Raw genomic sequence first — 20,556 nt, 5'->3', positions numbered from 1 at the left:
ACGCCCGTTTCAGCTGCTACGATGAATATAATGAGAGCCCCATATAAAAGAGGTAAAAGAGAGGAGATTGTTTCATCGTGCCAGCTGATGCGGGTGTGTGTGTGTACGTTTACGTTGGCGAGTGTGGGCACCAATACTCGCTTGTGGCGAATCTTGCTTGATAACTTTGTTGTTGCTTTCGCATGTAAATTTTTTCATTAAGCTAATCGAGCATAAAGATAGTGAGCGGGAAAGTGACGAATTGAAGAGGCGTAATATTTCATTACATGAACTGCCAACTTCATTCAATTTGCTGTCTCCCTTGGCACTTTCATTGACATTGAGCATTAAAAACATCAAAAAGGTAGTGTCGAGGCGTTAAGTTAGGCTGTACTGTTACAGAGTGTTTCTATACTACACAACAACAACATTTCCAAAACAATAACAAGAACAAATGCAACAGTTGTTGTGCATACATGTTTATTTTCATGTAAATTTGAATATTCGATTGAATTATTCATCGATATTACCAAATTATTAGCGAAGCCTTTGAATAATCGATATTCAATTTGAATATATCCCAACTTGGTTCAAGCGAAAAGCGCAAATTTAAGTTAATTGTATGCTTTTATTATTTGGTATTATTAATTTGAGATCTAAGAGTTTAAAAAGCAAAAAAAAAAATAATACGATTATTATTGAAAAGTGGCATATTTATTACTACAAACGATAACATCCGCAAATGTTCGTTGAATAACGCGCAACTTGCGAGCAAATGTCACGCCGAAAATCATTGTATAGAGTTGTCGACTTTTAATGCCAGTAAAGCCTGAAAAACTTAAAAAATCAGAACGCCTGAAATGTCTGCTGCGGGATTTAGGTTAAGCGCTTGTTTGCTATTTTTAGACTGTTTTGCCATTTTTTTTTCTGTTTTCTCTTTTAATTCGTTCCCGTTAAATATTATTTCTCTGTTTTCTCTTTTAATTCGTCCCCGTTAAATACAGAAGTGCGCAATATTCCCTCTCATCATATCTTCCCCAAGAGCAATAATCGCTGTATATTCTTCGGTACTTTGTATTAATCGATAAATAATATAATTATTGAATTATTGGTTATTTTTACTTCTCCACCACTGTACAAGTAAAAGCTCAGTATGCTTTATTAAGTTTTTCGGCACGCTTTCAGGCAACCCTGCCGCTAGCACATCCTCCACCCAGTCAGCTGTCAAACATCAAAACAAAATTTGTGGGAACTTGCGAATAACACGAATTTCGTTCCGCTATTTTTTTTGTAGTTTTTGTTATCAATTTCATCAAATTGTATCTGCATTTATATCTTATTGATATGGATTGCAAATGAATTGGAATGATTTGCAATATTTATCATGTGTAGAAAAGTGTGATGATAATCTTAAGCTGAAAGTTTAGTGTTGTATTAGAAGCAGCAGTCCAATAAATTACGGATTGACCACATCACAAAACAACACATACGGCTGGGGCGAGTAGTGGAGAAAACTTTCACAGTTATAACAACAAACAAAAAGGGAATTCACAAAGTTAGTGCAAGGGAATAACGCGTCATTAGAGCGAAGTGTAGTAAATTGCAGCAAATCGTTTACATATACACCCACTCGCCCAATAGCTAAGCAAATATGTCTACAGAGGAGCCAGATTGGCGCCGGTGCATTGCGACACGCTTACGCGAACGATGTCACAATGAGTCGAGGTGCAAGGAAATCATCCTGCAAAGTGAGTTAAGCATAGGTCTGCTGTCAGACAGCTCAAACGAAATTTGTTACTTTCAGTCCCAGGCATTTGTTATTGGACTCTAATAAAGTGATAACAAATTTGAACTCTCTCGCCTTCGCTTTTATCTTAAAAGTGCACGATTTAATTTGATACATCTTATTTGCATTGCAGATAATCGTTTACTTGATCAGCTATCGCAACAAAAGGCGGAGAACTTAAAGATTTCAGTTGAGTATGAGCAATTGCGTGCAGCTCTTTCAACAGGTGGCGGTAAAGACTCATCGGGCGCACACATCGCTATTGCGGCGCTCGAGAAGAAATTGTTGGCGCAGCAGGAAGAGCTGACCGATCTGCATAAGCGCAAAGGCGAGAATTCACAAATGATTGTCGATTTGAATGTGAATCTGGAGAAGCAGAAGAAAAGCATAGCCGAAAAAGACCAAAAGTGCGAATTGCTACTACATTTTTTTTTATAAATATCTATCGATACATTTAGTTACTATGCAAAATGCGAAGCCAATCTTAACTAACTAATGTACAAACGCTTACTTATGCCTCTTTTGCAGAATCACCGAACAACAAATTGCCAACAGTTCATTGCGCGCAGAGGTGGATATGCTGAAATCGAGCTTGGAACAATTGAAGAAACTTAATACGACCTTACTCGATGAACACACTGCATTGCAGTTGGCGTTCAGCTCTTTGGAGGAGAAAATGCGTGGCGTGCAGGTGAGTTAGTTGGCGGCGAATAAAATTGTGGTTGGGTTTTAAGTGGGTGGCGAATTTGAAACGCAGCCGAAATTATTGCATGCATTGGGTGGGGTTGTGTATACAAGAATTGAGTTACCATTTTGGCTTAACGTTTCATTGCCAACTGAAGCAACATGTACAATGGTTATTTAGATTAAATATGAGTTGATGGATGAATTTCGTCTAAAGCCAATTTTCGTATATAAACTAAAAACTTATTTAGTATTAGCGCCTGCAGCATATTATATATTAAACTTTCTGCCATTATAATAAAAATGTGTCTTCCATATCTTCTCGAGAGCACGCCACATCGAGAATCACTTACATGCACGGCTTTGTGGACGAGTTGTAAAATCGACTTTATCTCAACCATCGGCTATACGTTAACGGAACGAACTGGATTTGCAGTCAACCAATTATGCCATTTCCGCAACATTTGCTTCAAAATTTAATCGAAATGATTACGCTGTTACAACAATAACAAACACTGTACTTCGGGCTTGTTCCGATGTTTTCGTAGTATACAGTAACCCGGGAAAATGCCTATAAACATCCTCCTGGTTCAATCAGCACGAAACATCACTTCCATTCCTATGACAGTCGGTTTTTGCGCCGCCGGAAGTATACAAAACCCACATCGCGTTTCGTTTGACTACGTCTTGTTGTTGTTGTTGTTGTTGTTGTTGTTGTAGCAGTATCTTCGCCCTGTCAATGTAGTGTAATTACCGGTCGTCTTCGTCTAGCTCATCTAACTGTAGGCCCAGGAAACTAGCTGTTTTGACGGGTTGGGTCCAGAGGGAGAGAGGTGTTAGTTGAGTGGGTTTGATGGGGCATGTGAAAAGGTGGTTAGTGTCGTGCGGGGTGCCTTCACATGCTCGACATATGCTTAGTATGTCGGGGTCGATTCTGGATAGGTAGGAGTTTAACCTGCTACAGTATCCAGAACACTAGCCCTGTCTAGTGTACCGTATCCTTTGACTACGTCTCGATTATAGTGCTTGAAAGTATGATATTATCGGCCTTAGGGCTGGAATAGTGCTGCTATAGCAAAGCGCTTTATAGTCGATCGCACTAGATCTAGTCATCATAAAGAGATGTTGTTGTTGTAGCAGCAAAAACATTCCCCATACATGCACGGGTGGTGCTGCTGGAGTAACAAGTCTTAGCCGAATATAAATCCGGGTCATTCCGGTTACGTAGATCGGACTGTCGTGACGATCGCTCTCCCTCTTGGCGCACACAACCACAATTGCCACTAAGGTCCAAAATCGCAACAAGTTTCCCAAATCGCTAGCCGGTAGGCACTTGGGGCATAGACAAGGCAATGTTACTGTCGGCATATCTGGCAATCGGCCGATCGGTTCAAAATTATGCTGCATCCGTCTGGTCGTCTACTTGCCTGGTACTAGTGAGTTGCAGTGGACAAAGCTTCAGACTTGTCAGAATACTGTCATCAGAACAGCCAACGGGATGTCTACTGATGTTATCCCTGCAACATCTACACAATGAGTGCTACCGCAGAAATCGCCAATGCAGCCATTTTCTAGAGGCTGAGCCACCTCCCCGGCGAAAGGTGGATACATCTTTTCCTACCCGGACAATTGGTTCTACTAATCGACCAGAGTCGGCTGCAACTACTGGATCGTATATATATTTATATATGATTGGCGCCTACAGCCTTTTTGGGTTTTTGGCCCAGCTCCTCCTCCTATTTGTAACATGTGTCTTGATGTTGTTCCGCAAATAGAGGGACCTACAGTTTCAAGCCAACTCCGAACGGCAGATATTTTTTATGAGGAGCCCTTTCATGTCAGAAATACACTGAGAGGTTTGTCATAGCCTGCTGAGAGGTGACCGCTATTAGAAAAAACTTTTTCTTCATTTTAGTCTTTCACCGAGGTTCGAACCTACGTTCTCTCTGAATTCCGAGTTGTAGTCACGCACCAACCCATTCGGCTACGGCGGTCGCCGTATAGACAGACATTAAACGATATTCATCGGGAGTCTCTTACCACCTTCCTAAACTCCCGATCTCCGAATGCCTCCATCGTAATCCAATCGCGTCCATCGCAGACAAATAACTTCAGCTTCAACTTTGTCTCGATACGTTCTGGATATTGTAACAGAATCGACCGCGACATCCTCTGTATATGTCCGGCATGTGAAGGTACACCGCACGACGCTAACCACCTCGTTCCCACGACAGTTGGCTCTACGTAACCGGATCGACCCGGATCGACCCGGATTTATATCTGGCCAAGGACTGTCACTTCAGCAGCATTCCTCGTTTATGCATGCGGAATGCTTATGCTGCTACAACAACAACACTAATCACCACTGACCTTACACCGCTCTCTCTCTGGACCCAAGCCGCCGAAATAAATTTTTTCCTGAACTTACCGTTAGTTGACATATACGATGCCGATTGGTGACTGCACCACATTGGCAGGGCTTGTTGCACTGCTACAACAACTACAACATAGCAGATGCATAAATGTACCCTACGAACCAAGTTCTAGTTACTTATTCTTATTTGTATTTTAACTCCCTGTTTTGTTTTGATTTAGAAAAATTTATTGAACGTCAGTTTTTTTTCATTATTTTCATATTTATTTACTTGAACTTTTAAATTTTTGTTTTTTTGAGAAATTCTAGTATATTTTGCTTGTATAAAAGACATAAAAGATATTTGGAAAAGTGTGCAAATTCAGTGTCTGTGTGCTTTTTGGTGTAATCTGTTAAATTGGAACCAGTCAAGAACAGTGCGGAACAAACCTGTAATATCGGTAAAAGGGCTATGTCCTTCACAACATTTTAGACCATTCGAATGAATGTCAACCTCCATCTGGAAACGCTGGAGATAATAAGCTCTATGCGTGGTTTAATGCCAGCTGGGTTAAATTAACGTACTCTGTGAATGTTCAAGCGTTAATGCTGAAAAAATATTAATTTTTGATCAAATTAGGTACTGCTTTAGTCGTTAGCCAATGCATATTTGTATTTTTTTATATTTCAACATGCAATTAGAATTTTTATTGTTCGCTTTATTATCGCGCGTCATGATACCCTTCCTCCATAGCATTAAAAGCAATCGAGCCACACAGCTGTTTCTCTAATTGATACTCTGGAGCTTTTCAACAGTTCGCACATCTTAGTTGATAAGATATATGTATGTGCACAAGTGGTCATTAAAATAGGTACCTCCCACGTTCATACGGAAAAAACAGGTCCGGTGACTGCCTGGGCTAACCATAACTTTAACATTACTTTGTAAAACCCATTCACGTACTAACATTGAGCAGCGCTTTGGGTCATTATCTTGCATGAAAAGCCACCGAAGTGGTATATTCTCCTCAGCAAATGGTATCATCACTTCTTGAACTATTTCCTTGCAAATAAATTGGTTGTTGTTGTTGTAGCAGCATAAACATTCCCCATACATATAGGAGGAAGGCTGCTGAAGTGACAGTCCTTGGCCGGATATAAAGCCGGGTCGTTCTGGTTACGTAAAACTGACTGTCGTGGGAACGTAAATAAATTTGTCCATTTTATTGGTTATGAGGTGAATAGGTTCTACTACATACCAAGAGAAGCGCTCCAAATCATTATGTTGCCACCTTTGTTGTTGTTATTGTTTTTTAGAAGCTTACTAAACCCTGTCAGTGCGATGCAGTTACCGGTCGTCCCCGTCTAACTCATCTAACGGTAGGCCTGAGAAACGTGTTGCTTCGACAGGTTGGACCCAGAGGGAGAGGGGTATTAGGTGAGTAGGGTTGATGGGGCATGTGAAAAGCTGTTTAGTATAGTATGGTGTGCCTTCACATGCTGCACTTATGTCGGGGTCGATTGGGGATAGGTTAGTCTGCTACAGTATCCAGAACGCAGTTGGATCAAAGTTACGCGGGTCTCTCGGGGTAGCTGAAGCCCTTCATCTGGTGGAGGTTGGACTCCGATGACGGCCTTCAGAAGTGAGGAGTTTAGGGAGGTGGTAAGCGTTTCCCGACGAATGTCATTTAGCGTCTGTCTATATACTGTCCGGTCCTGTAATTGTAGATTCGTTTTGTCCTGGATCTCGTCAGAATAGTTTAATAGATGCCTCCTGACATGCTTGGAAGTCGACTCAGGTTGTAGCAAGTGTCTGCAGGGGCTAAAACTTCGGTAGCACCCAATCAGAAACAGCTTGCTGAGCATTTTATTGTGCTCCCTGACCGGAAGCATTAATGCCTCATTGTGTAGTTGTTGTGGGGTTGACATCAGGAGACATCCTCTCGTAGCTATCCTGATTGCAGTATTTTGACACGCTTTATCGACTGCGAATCACTAGTGCTAGGCGACCAGACATACGCGATATAATTCAGAATCGCCCTGTTTTCTTTTATTTGTGAACCGCGGTGAGAACTCTTGTCCTTTAGGACGTTTCAAATTTTATACCATTTTTTCATATCCTTTAGTCTATGACTTGCGGTTTTAAGCAAAACTTTTACTCTTCCTTAAATTTGCTTGTTTCAACAGAGGAATTTTACGAGCTATTCTGCCTGCTAGGTTCATGTTGTACAATCGACGCAGTACAGTTGTCGCTGATACCTACTATGTTGTTGATTTCAGCTGCAATGGGCTTTGATAACTTAAATGAACCGTTCTTGGCAAGAGACGCAATTAAATTATCAGTATCTTTATCGTTTTGCCCCCACGTCGTTCTGTGGATTTTTTGGGCTCAAGGGCATTTGCAACAATTTTTGGACCGCCAAGTGACTGCGTTAAATTTCTTAAATTCCTACGATTTTTCGTTTTTGTTTTCGAAGATCGAAAACAGGTCTCCGCTGTGCAATGCTGCGCACGACTCATCTTTGAAAGAAATTTATATTCACTCTCCGTTGGGCACCCGGGTCTGGCCCGATTGGCTTTTTCGACTATGAAAGTGAATTTAATATATTTCTATTATAGCTAACGACTTGAGCTTCCTAAAAATTAACCGTCTCTCGATTTAACCTTTTAAAAAAGATCTTCGAACAGGCGGAAAAAATGCCAGACCCGGGTGCAAAAGCGAAGAAAAGGTGTCCAAAGATGTTATTAAATGAACTATCTAATTCGGTAGAATTCTCTTACGTTACATTCAATATTTTTTACTTAATTAGTTAAAAAGCAAGAGTTATAAGCAAAGTACCTGTTTTTGGACCATTTACTGGCCAAGCAAAATTACACTTAATGAAAATAACCGAACCTGTACAACCAATAACGCAACGAAGCAGTGATGCCATTTGGAAAAAAGCGGAAGTTTAATAAAGCTTTACATTTTTCTGGCCGCCGTAGCCAAATGGGTTGGTACGTGACTAGCATTCGGGAGTGTAAAGCATTCGAATCTCCGTGCATGAACATCCAATAATAGAAACATTTTTTTCTAATAGCGATCGCCCCTCGGCAGGCAATGGCAAACCTCCGAGAGTATTTTTGCCACGAAAAAGCTCCTCAAAAAAACCATGTGCCGTTCGGAGTCAGCTTAAAACTGTATGTCCCTCCATTTTGAGAAACAACATCAAGACGCACACCACAAATGGGACCTTGAGCTTGACCAAACAGAAGTGTTCGCACCAATTATTCATTTTTCTTTTTAACTGACCTATATTAATGACCGTTTGTGTATGATTTGTACATCTATAAGCCAGTATGTACGTTTTGACACTTTCCCTTTTTCGTGCGCTCTTCCTGTATTCTTCGTCGCCAAATGCTGAAGCGTTAAATGCTTCCACTTTGGATACTTGGGCATGCACATTTTTATAATCAATCATATCGAGTCGATAATCTCTGCATATATAATAGTTTGTATATGTATATGCACTTATGCTATAACAACAAATTATTTATGCGAATACATACATACATACGTATCTAGATGGTTGCCTACTTTTGTGGTTAACGGCTTGGCTGCTTGACTAGCTAAATCATGTTTTTGATTAAGTATGCCAATTTTTTTATCTAATAGCCTAGCCCAGTGTGGATGTGATATCTGATATCTGTTGTAGATTTGGCTATCAATGTGTCTGCTAGTGCTACAGTAGCCTTTGTTGCAATTAGGTGGTTTTAAAAATACACTACAATCCATAAACATCGCAAACTGTTCGTGCTCAGTGAATAATAAAAACGGTTTATCAACAAAGAAGAAAAAACAAATTCGGCCTGGTTGAAACGAATTTTAAACAGTAAGTCATTTACAACTTTCAATTTAGATCAGGTCACTACTATAATTGCAGAGAAGATCCATATTTGCATGGCATAAAAAACATTTAAAATTCGTAGTATCGGATGTTTTTTTAGCTGCACGAGAACTATTGTATATCTCTGGTTTGGCAGCTGAGAATGGCACGCAGGTTTGACATTTCTGTTCATTAAGTTGTGTCGAGTTATCATTAATCGTCTAACGCCAGAACAACGCTTCATTCAACGATTCATTGTAGAAATTTGCTACCAAAAAATTTAATTTGTTCGCGGAGTTCATAGAGAACTGGCGGCATCATCGATTTTTATTTCTTTCGAAATGAGGAAGGAGCTGCCGCGACTGTGGCGCGCTTAACAATCGATCTATTGCAATATTCAAGCCACCATTCGTACCATATGGCTAGATTGATTGGAAAGTGTAGTGAAAAATTGGACTGATCGAAGCTGTACAAAAATCCGTACCTTTTTAAACTACATAAATACTTAACTATCCTTAGGCATTGACCTGATTTTTTGAGTTTGCGGAGTGCATAGTTGCTAAGAGTGGCATGTTGTTGTTGTTGTAGCAGCATAAACATTTCCATACATGTGCTGTAGTGACAGTCCTTCGCCGGATGAAAATCCGGGTCGTTCCGGTAACGCAGAACCGACTGTCGTGGGAACTACTCTCTTAAGAGTGGCATAATCTGCTACATTGCATGTCCAATGTGCCTCTCTTCTCCATTTCATACCCACCGTGAGATCCTAATAATTTCCGGAAGATGCTGAAAAGTCCAGCGCGTGATGCCGTATTGGCTAAATCTCTACACCCATTTCGCAGTCTAAAATCAGTCCAGCTATAGAGTCACCTTGACACTAAAACATATTTTCCAGTTTCTAAGATATGCTTCTGGATTTATAATTTTCCATAACTAGCATTGCAAATCTGCACAGTATTGGAATATGCTCCCCTGACCCTTGTCGATATCGCCACCAATCTCCTGAGACTCATATATGCATTTTTTAAAAAAAGTACCGGGTATTGTTCAATAAAACGCAAAATAATTGTATAGTCATCAATATTTATTTTGTCGCCTCCAAAAGAGGCTCCATTCGAAGCAATACACGTATGCCAACGATTAGTCCAGTCATCAAAGCACCTTTTAAACGCGTTTGAAGAGATCTTCAGCTCCTTCAGGCTTCTCTCTTTAATAACCTCTATCGACTCAAAGCGGCGTCCGCGGAGGGGCAATTTAAGTTTTGGGAAAAGGAAAAAGTCACAGGGGGCTAAATGGTTGTTGTTCGATGATATTTGTCGCGTTTTGGGTAAAAAAACTGTTCACAATATAGGCCTTGTGAGACGGTGCGTTGTCATGGTGCAAGATCCATGAGTTTTCTTTCCACATATTGGGCCGTTTCCTAGGCATATTCTCTAGCAAACGTAGCATAACTTCCAAATAATATTCTTTATTTACCGCAGAACCATTTGGAACGAATTTCGCGTGCACAAGACGAGCATAATCAAAGAAAACGAGTAGCATGACTTTCACTTTTGACCGACTTCGACGTGGTTTTTTGGGTTTCGGCTCATGTGGATAGCGCCATTCAGCCATTCAGCCGTCTGTTGACTGGTTTGCATGCCAAACTCATGTAGCCACGTCTCATCAACTGTTATGATGCGCTGGATGATGATGGATAAACGTTGGGTCCGAATTCACATTTCTGCAACATTTTAAACGATTCGACTCACGAAATCCCGTTCAAAATACAAAATTTAAGACAAATTCTTTGTTCGACATTTTTATCCATTATCAAAATCGCAGAGCACACCTGCGGTTGACTGATATAATTAAATGCCAAAAACAAGCAAATTGACAGATCCAGCGAAAACTCTGCGACATTATAGAGGACAGTTGTACCAACACTCCAGCAAAAGAAAAATTAGACATATGACGGAATGTACCTTCTCCTTGAGTGTAGCATTATAACACGGAGAAGATTGAGACATATCGGCCAATTGAAGCCAGAAAAAAGGCACATTCGCTCAATTCAACTCGCCTCTATCTTAAATCTAATGAAACACTATGTTTGGATGATATACTGTGATGAGTAGAGGGCACAAAATACGATGAGGTCGAAGTGCAAACCTCCAATTGAATCTAATCTAATCTAATAACTAGCAAATACAGCATCCATGCACAATTTCCTTGCATGATGACAGCTTTGAATATTTATGTAATTTTTTGTTTGTTTATAATTTAGGTAGCAGTAGACAAAAGGTGATTGAAATCGGCCTCTTCAGATTAAAGTCGACCTAAAGTCATACGCTCTGCAGTTATTATAATAAGTTGTATCGCTGTCTGAAAATGAGCATCGAACCCACATTTATAAGTCGGTTTACTCTTAGATTTAGTAAAAATTTGAACCCATATTTGAATAACAATTTTCGCAATCGTTCCCACGACAGTCGGTTTTACGTAAGCCGAACGACTCGGACTTATACCTGGCCATGGACTGTCATTTCCCGGCTGAACAAACAATAACAATCTACTTTATCGAAACTACTGGGATTTATATCAGGTCAAGATTAAAATATCGCAATTTTTTATAGAGAACATTCTGTGCTTTGTAACAATAAACAACAACACATTCATTTGATTGTTTGGTAAAGATCAGTCAACATCATCATTCGACTCTGTGATTTCGTTCCCACGACAGTCGGTCCTACGTTACTAGAACGACCTGTATTTATGTACAGCCAAGTCTCCTCTTTGAGACACATAATTTTTTAGAAATTTCAAAGATATTGATGTAAAAATTCAAATTCATAATTACAATAATAATCAAATTCTTCCGATGATTTTATCTTTGACGAAAACTGCTCTCCTCGAAGTGATAATTTTACCTTCGGGTACAGCAAAAAGTCCGATATTAAACCGCTGGCTGGCAATTGTTGACATTTTCACCAAAAACTTTTGTGAATTGGCGCCAGAATGTGCCAAAAATTCTTCAGGATTTGTTTTCCGTTCGTCTTTCAAATTTCAGATCCCCCCGGGTATTATTTCAAGGCTCTATTCCAATACTTCGATATTTCCCTGCAGCTGATTTATAGACGAAAATGTATAGCTGTTGTTTATTATTAATTAGAAGACACTTGGCAGCATTTCTGGGGAATACCGTTAGCTCTTAGACGACCATAATTCCCTGTCGTTCCGGTAGTTTAGAATGGATTCTCGTGAAAACGTGCTGCTCGCTTTGGTATGCTGGAGTTGGATCGGAACAATTTTCCAAATCAATATTGCGTTGTGCTTTTATTCCACCAAATGTGCTTCCACTCTTCACACGCATATTCTAATTAACATTTTTTTTCTGAGCCTGAGCCAGTCGCTTAAATTTTAAAAAATAATTTGAATAATTTTTGTTTTAGTTCTAATCCCCATCGTACTATGCATCTGTGCGTGGAGGCGAATCCCGCTGTTGTCTATTAATAAACCAAATAAATTTCGAGCATTTCAATTAAAATAAATTTGAATAATTATTTGTTGCTACTCATCGGAATTGTGACCAATTAGCTCATATGTATGTGTGAATATGTTAATCAGACAATAAAAATTAAACACTTGTTTCCACTTTTGGAAATTCATATACAGGCTACGTGCGATGAAATATAGCCTCACTTAACATACATATGTTTTCATGGATTTCAAAAAATGTAGAGTGGTAGTGTTAGCATTTCTTTGGTGATAGGGACAGCCCAATCGCATAAACCTTGTTTGCTCAGATAGGGAGTACCGCATGAAGGAGAGATTGACAGTTGGGAGAAGAGGTCTTTGTGGATTAGGAACGGTGACTAATTTGCGGCTGTGTTAGCCGCTTTATGCTGTTGATAAAGTTCATCAGATTTTTGATATCAAGGCCTGCTATGTCAGCAGACGTAGGAAAGAGGTGAGAACCAAGATGCTTAAATGTTAGTCCCGCGATAGCGAGACAGCCTAGCAGCAGGTGCTGAGATGATTCCACTTCATCCTCCGTACAGCTGCCACAAAAAGGACTCGAAGTAATACCGAGTCTCACCGCATGTATATCCCGCGCCGATTAGTGCCCCGCGAGGACGTCCACGAAATTTGAGAGCTGAGATTTTGTCGTCCTCAGAATATCCCTCGAACGTCTCCGATCTACGCTTGGTCAGAAGGATTTCGCGACTTTACACGTTTGTGTACTTACTCAACGCTCGCTGAGTTGACGCATAGCCCATCTTTCCAGGAGTTGAGCGCGGGTTGTCAAGGAGATCCCGATTCTCTCCTTTTGCGCTGACACTACCTCACATATCCCTTGTCTGGCCGTAGATTCCCGCAATGCCACTATGACCAGGTACCTAGGTTAGCCTTATGCCAAAGAGTTCGGATGCAGTCGAAAGTGAAACCAGGCATTCCCTGACCAGTTTCAGTGCAGCAGGTCCCTAATTGCCGCTTGGCTATCGGAGTAGATGTTTACCTTCTTAACAGTTATTTCGCAAGTAAGTAGCCAATCGGCAGCTTCTTTGATTGCGACCACCTCTGCTTGGAACACACACACAGTGTTCTAGTAACCTGAATTTGAGTCTGATGGAAAGCTCTTTGCAGAATACTCCCCGTGCAACCCTACCGTCCCACTTAGAGCCATCCGTGAACAGGTTAATCAAGCCCTGTCCCCAAGTGTTGCATCCAATCCACTTCTTCCCTGATGGGATATGAGTGGAGAAAGTTTCGCTTGGACTAAGCGAGGGTACATCCTGGTCCGTTATCGAGTGGTTCAAGCCAAAGTTTCTGAGGATACATGAGTGTCCGTAAGTGAAGTCGCGCCCTAATCCTAAACCTCTCAGCCTGATTGCAGTACGTGCAGCGGCAGTTTTACTCGCGATGTCTACAGCTACCACATTTAACATTACATTAAGCGCTAGAGTAGGAGCAGTTCAAAGCGCCCCACTGATTGCAATGAGTGCAGACTTTCGAACTCTCTGCAGCTTCTTAACCGATGCCATCCTCTCGAGTGTGTTCCACCAGACTATAAACAGGACTGATACTTTCCGAGGAACTTTCTTCCATAATCAGCATTTTTCATGTTGTGGAAGTATCGTCAGTATGGCTGGTATACTGATTTTTGAGAGCTGAAGATGCCGTATTTATCTTTACGAAGAAATCGGCTTGAAAAGTAGCAACTAATTTGCGCTTTTAACTTCTTTTTTCTGGACGTACTTGGTAATTGACGCCATTTTCGAAGTTGTCTTTTGAGAACCTAACTATTGCAGCGGTTTTTTTGCACTTCCGGTGTTAATGAAGTTTTTGTTTCTCATAGTTCTAATATATCAAATTTTATTTTTAGTTAATTAATATACATATATATGACCCAAATCGAACCATAAACATGAACCCAGCACCTTCTAGTAAAGTATTTTTTCCCCAACACAAAGTCCCTAGCGCCACCTAGGCTCGTCGTCCATTCGTTACATGGGGAAAACGTGACACTTTATTGTACTCAAATTTAAGAGGATTCCCCCAAAATTGCGGCGATACCCCATTTTTGTTTTTTAAATTCTGATTAAAACGTTTGAAAATTGTATACTAATTTTTCGAATTTTTATAAATTTTGTATATTACAAAGTTTGAAACTCTGGTTTATATTAAATTTTTTGCAGAATGATCTAAATTTTTATAAAAACTTTATTAAAATTAAGAAAAAGGTAGCCAAACTTAGTACATATATATGTAAATGTCCCCATATTTATGAGACTCTTGCACAATCACTGGATTTGAACGTGAGTATTGTGGCGCATTGAAGTTTTCCGGAGAAACGCTCGGATTGTGCTGCCTTAGCGGAAGAGTGAAATTGGCATTATTGACTCTGTCACCTGAGCCATTGCATTCATTGCTTTGTGGCGAAACACCAGAATCATTTCCTCAGTATTTCTGTAACTTTCTCTCATCGAATGACGAACTTATCAATAAAGTATTCCCTAACATCATTAATAACTACAAAAATAATGAATGGTTGAGTGAGCGAGCAATTTTAGCGGCTAAGAATAAAGATGTAGATGACCTAAACTACATAATTCGAAATGATATCATTGGAACAATGCATTCATTCAAATCCATTGACTGTGTAACAAATGAAGATGAAGCCATCAATTATCCAATTGAATTTTTAAACTCCTTGGATGTGCTTGGCTTACCACCGCACAATTTACGCTTAAAAGTTGGCTCCGTAGTAATCATGCTTCGAAACAAAAGCCCACCAAAACTCTGCAACGGTACGCGATTGGTGGTAAATGAATTGATGAACAATGTGATTTACGCGACGATACTCAAAAGAAAATTCGAAGGTGAAGAAGTTCTCATTCCGAGGATCCCGATGATGCCAACCGATCTTCCGTTTGAGTTTAAAAGACTTCAATTTCCGATTCGTCTTGCATTCGCCATGACCATTAACAAATCACAATGCCAGTCTTTGAAAGTTTGTGGTCTGAATCTAGAAAATCAATGCTTTTCACATGGGCATGTTCACGAATCGGAAAAACCATATGCGTTGTTTGTTCTTGCACCTGATAATAAAACAAAAAATGTCGTGTATTACAAGGTGCTTAACTGAAGAGTGCAATCTATTACAGCTTCATTGAAATACTTGATTAATAAAAAAATTAACTTAATAAAATCAAAAATCTGCTTTTTTATTGCCTCTAGGGCGAAACACAGTTCGCCGGGTCAGCTAGTTAGAAATATATAGTTGCTCTGTTTTAACTGTATTATTTAAGCTGCGACATGAATTCTCCATTTTTTTTGCATTAGAACGAAATGAGCGGACACGTTTTTGTCTTTTATGTTGAGAAACGACTTGACACAAAATAAATAAAAATCTGCATTCTCTGTGTTTCCATTTTCGCCAAATGTTATGAAATATAGAACACTTTACAAAAAAATCGTATCTGTATCAAATAAGGTGTGAGTGACTGTATGCATAAATGCTGCTAAATTTTTTGCGAACCATGCAAATAGTATTAACAGCTGATTTGAACTGATGAATGAACTGATTTTTGTTGTTTTTCTACTGTCTGTTTCATGTTTTCAATGTTCATGCAAAATCACTAACCACCTGTGAATGAAAACATTTTTGTTGTTGTTGTTGAGTTTTACTCACATAAGGCAGGCGCACATGCGTTTCTACATACAACTGATCATTTAAATTCGTAATGAATTTGCGTAATCTAGTGGCAGCAAGCCAATAAGGCGCCACAAGCGCAAATCATACTCGCAAGTACAAATGTACTCTCATTTATATGCGAAATTTAAAAACTTAAAAAGCAAACGTACACACATAATTAGTATTTATGTATACTTACTTACCCTGCAGTAAATCGAACCATCCCCAAATCAACTTAGAACTGGTCCTTTCTGGAGCGACACAGGTCATCATTGTTCAGCAAATGCTTAGGCTCTCTTTTCTCTTAGACTCTCTCGTTTCCACGACAGTCGGTTCTACGTTACCTAAACGACCCGGATTTATATCCGGCCACTGGACTGTCACTCCAGCAGCATTCCCCGTATGTAAATATGTAAACAACACATCTCTTTTTTCCACCTTTTGGGTTGTGGCAGTTGGCATATTCCATACTGCAATGAGGTCTGCACAGTAGAAAAACTTGTGTTCAAGTCCAAATTTATAAGAAAAAAAAAATGGAATTTTGGTAGACTTCACTGGATTCGACACTTTCGCTTTTACCTACTACCGTTATGTGCGTCTGCAACTTTCTTACTTATTTACTTTTCTGCTTTGTGAACTGGCACACTTCACGTTCACTTGTCGTTAGTTTGAAGGCAGTCATTAAACTGAGATTATTGCAGCCTTTACTGTGGGGTAGTTACACACTCGTGTATGCAAAAATTTATTAAGTATTTGAAGGCCTCTTGGGTGTGTACTTATAGATATGTAGATGTACTTATATCGGTTATTGGCCCTTGACTGATGACAATTACCGGATGGCGTGCGCTACTCGTACTAGGCAAGTGCCAATAATTGAACAAATGGGTTTGGCATTCACTTTTTAAATAGAACACGATGGTGTTTTTATTTTGTATTGTTTTTATTTTTTATTTTAATTTTTTTAAGTTTTTTTGTTTAAATAGCAAATGCACTCGTCATTATAAATTCTTTGGCAGACTTGCTGGCCAAGCGGTTGAGCAAAACCGAAGAAAATTTGTTATTATTGGCGAGCAACTGATTATATGGAACGAAAATTGCAAGAGAAAGTCGAGAGAAAGGGGCATAGTTTTGTTTTTGATCTCTACCCAGAGCAATGGATTTATTTAAAGCTAAACATTTAATTACTATACAGCTTGCAGCGCATCTGCTTTCACTAGTCGCCTCCACGTGTCAGATGGCCTACCACATCTCCGACTGCCTTACGGGTCCTAGTCTAGGGCTGCTTTTGTATTTATTTCCTTGTGGTTTTCGCAGTATGTGACCGATCGATTTCCTTCTTCTCCGCCGGATTTCAAGATGAACGGGTATCTGCCTCGTTAATGTCCAAAGGTCGGTGTTAGTGATGGTATCAGGCCGGAAAACGTGCACAATTTTGGGAAGACTGCCATTGATAAAAACCTGGAGAGCTTGTATATCACGCATTGTTGTGTTCCATGTCTCACACCGCTACAGAACAACTAACTTTACATTAGATTCAATGATCCTCAATTTCGTGTGCCTAGATGTAGGTGACACAAATAGGAGGAGGAGCCCGGCCAAACACCCAAAAAAGGGGTGTACGCGACAATTATATATATATATATATATGTAGATGATCTCTACACTTTGTCCAAAAGACCAAACACAGCGCGCCCCTTCGATATTCGACTATGAATGTCGGCTGTTGAGCCGCAATTTTTGTTGATGACGCTTCCGAGATAGCAGAACTTGTCTACTACTTTGAGTTTAGTTCCGTTTATCTGAAATCCTTCTCTTCGCAATGTTTATTTTCAAACCTACTTTCGCCGCACATTCGCTGTGTCTCGTGCTATGTGTAAACGTAATATAACTGGCATATTTCAAAGTGAAAAATTTAAGAAATAATATACAATTTTAATAGTATAATGGCAACATAGTACCAAAATAAATTGCAAATAGAATGGGAATATTATTATTTGCCCAATGAATGGGGTTAGTAATCTCTATTTCGCCTTGTAGAAGAGTGATTAGTTTACGCTAGATTCCAATAGAAACATAACTTTTCGTCGTAAAAAAACTTCTTGGACAGTTTTGTGATTGCTTGATTCTGTATTATTTGAGCGCTTGGCAAAGATGGACACCAGCCCAGAAAAAAACGCAATATTTTCTTTGATAAAGACGGTAGCGCAAGCCAGGCTGCTGAAAATGTCAGTAGTGTTGCGACTCTGAGACTGCAACAGCCAAGCGTGGCATCAATCAATCGCTGATTTCATTAAGTTAATTTTTAAAATTAAAATTTGCACAACGCTCTGAAAACCCAATTATGAAAAAACGTCGACAAATTAATTCGTCTAATTCTATCGCCTTGTAAACATTCGATTGCTCATGAGCTAAACTTTGTACAAAATACCATTTAGAAGCACTTTAAAACGGCTGGATACAAAAGAGACTCGAGGTATGAGAGGCATACGAGTTAATACAAAAAACCTGTATGCGCCAAATTTCCATCTGCAAAGCGCAACAAAATCGTCTCATATCTGAAGCGGGTGATAATTGGTGATGGAAAATGGGTCACTTACGATAGTGTCAATCGGCATCAATAGTCGGGGTCAAATCGCAGTGAACGTTGGCCAAGTCAGAATTGATGATCGGTACGTTTTTGTTGAGGGATTGGTGAGATTGGCAGGGTCATTCTGCTGAGGGCTACTCCTTCCTGGCCAAACTTTTAATTCGGATATGTACTTTTAGCAATTGGCCTTCTGAGAAAACTAACCACTCAGCTGTGGTCAATGCGAGGCGAATTTTTTTCCATCAGCGTTACGCCAGACCGCACAAATTGGTAGTGACTTCCCCGAAGCACCGGGCGCTTGGTTGGGAAATGTTTGCACTCCATTTCATAGTACGGAAATGGTTATCATCTATTTATATCTGTCTGTAGTGAATGGTTTTGCTCAGGCACATTCATTAAATTTGGTGGCACTAGACCAACAATAACGTTTCGTACATTGCAATATTACGACAAAAGAAAGTAGAAAATAAAAGAAACGAACTAAGTTGCATAGCCGACATGAAGTTGGAGCTAGAAGCTTACGACGATAGTGCTAACATTTTATGTTGACAACCGGATGGAACCAGATGCTGGTGAAAAATTCGCTTTAATGTAAGCTTTGAAAATCTATTGTTTCAATTTTTTTGGCATTAGGCACGAGGAATTTTAGGATGAGAGCCATATTGGAATTACCCTTAAAAAGGCAACAAGTTAGCTAAGGAATCGGTGCGCATTTGACTTAAATCGGATCATTTCAAATATGCTAAATAAAGCTTTTAATGTCTAATAAGAAATAATGTACTTCTTTACAACACTGTAAATAAGTGTGTCTCTTATTTGAATTCTCAATAATTTTAGCATACTATATTTACTATTTGACGTCAAATAATAAAATAAGCAATATTTATACCTCCGATATGGTAATTATGAATTTCCTTCATTTCCACATTGTTTCGATCTGCTTTTTTATGTGGGCACGTGCAAATAGTCATCATCGTATATATACATCATCTTCGGAAAATAATCAACAGCCGTTGCGCTCAGACTTACTTTCCATTTCACAACTTTTGCTTCACATTCAAAATTAATGCAACAACTATTTATACACCGACCATACGTTTGCATTAATCAAATTGTTGGCAGCCACATTTGCGATGGAGACTTTTGCAACCCAACAAGCACCAAATATTGCTTTTTCAACTTTTAAGAAATTTTAATTCTCAGGAATGTTTCCTCAAACTCTGGCATTCCAGTTCACTTTAACAGTCGAGAAAAGTATTCTCGTTACTCGTTAAGATAAGGATAAGGATGAGGATAAGAATAAGGATAAGGATAAGGATAAGGATAAGGATAAGGATAAAAATAAAGATAAAGGTAAAGATATATATAGAAATAGAAATAGAGATAGAGGTAGAGATAGCGAAAGGGATAGGGATGGAAATAAGGATATGGATAGGGTCTAGGGATAGGGATAGGGATAAGGATAGGGATAAGGATAGGGATAGGGACAGGGATATGGATAGGGATAGGGATAGGGATAGGGATAGGGATAGGGATAGGGATAGGGATAGGGATAGGGATAGGGATAGGGATAGGGATAGGGATAGGGATAGGGATAGGGATAGGGATAGGGATAGGGATAGGGATAGGGATAGGGATAGGGATAGGGATAGGGATAGGGATAGGGATAGGGATAGGGATAGGGATAGGGATAGGGATAGGGATAGGGATAGGGATAGGGATAGGGATAGGGATAGGGATAGGGATAGGGATAGGGATAGGGATAGGGATAGGGATAGGGATAGGGATAGGGATAGGGATAGGGATAGGGATAGGGATAGGGATAGGGATAGGGATAGGGATAGGGATAGGGATAGGGATAGGGATAGGGATAGGGATAGGGATAGGGATATGGATAGGGATAGGGATAGGGATAGGGATAGGGATAGGGATAGGGATAGGGATAGGGATAGGGATAGGGATAAGGATAGGGATAGAGATAGGGATAGGGATAGAGATAGAAATAGAGATACAGATGTAGAAATAGAAATTAAGATAAATATAAATATAACCATAGAGACGATAACTGGCCGCACATTACGGTATACAAATTTCCAGATTGATCTCCAGTTCAACTGAAACCTAAAT

The 20,556-nt window shown here is 39.7% G+C and overlaps 1 protein-coding gene across 2 annotated transcripts in view; it reads left to right on the top strand.

Annotated features, from left to right (window-relative positions):
- The first annotated feature begins 1,223 nt into the window (after positions 1 to 1,223).
- Positions 1,224 to 20,556, top strand: part of LOC129236299 (autophagy-related protein 16-like) — a 38,843-nt gene continuing 19,510 nt past the window's right edge. For both annotated transcript variants that reach the window (XM_054870602.1, XM_054870601.1), the window contains exons 1-3: positions 1,224 to 1,727; positions 1,899 to 2,172; positions 2,294 to 2,456. In XM_054870602.1, the coding sequence (XP_054726577.1) occupies positions 1,631 to 1,727; positions 1,899 to 2,172; positions 2,294 to 2,456 (534 nt within the window). In that variant the 5' untranslated portion in view covers positions 1,224 to 1,630. The remainder of the gene's footprint in view (positions 1,728 to 1,898; positions 2,173 to 2,293; positions 2,457 to 20,556) is intronic.

This window comes from Anastrepha obliqua, chromosome 1 (assembly GCF_027943255.1).
Source record: "Anastrepha obliqua isolate idAnaObli1 chromosome 1, idAnaObli1_1.0, whole genome shotgun sequence".
NCBI classification, from domain to species: Eukaryota; Metazoa; Arthropoda; class Insecta; order Diptera; family Tephritidae; genus Anastrepha; species Anastrepha obliqua.
Note: the sequence above shows the minus strand (reverse complement) of the source record. Positions and strands in the feature narration are given on the sequence as shown.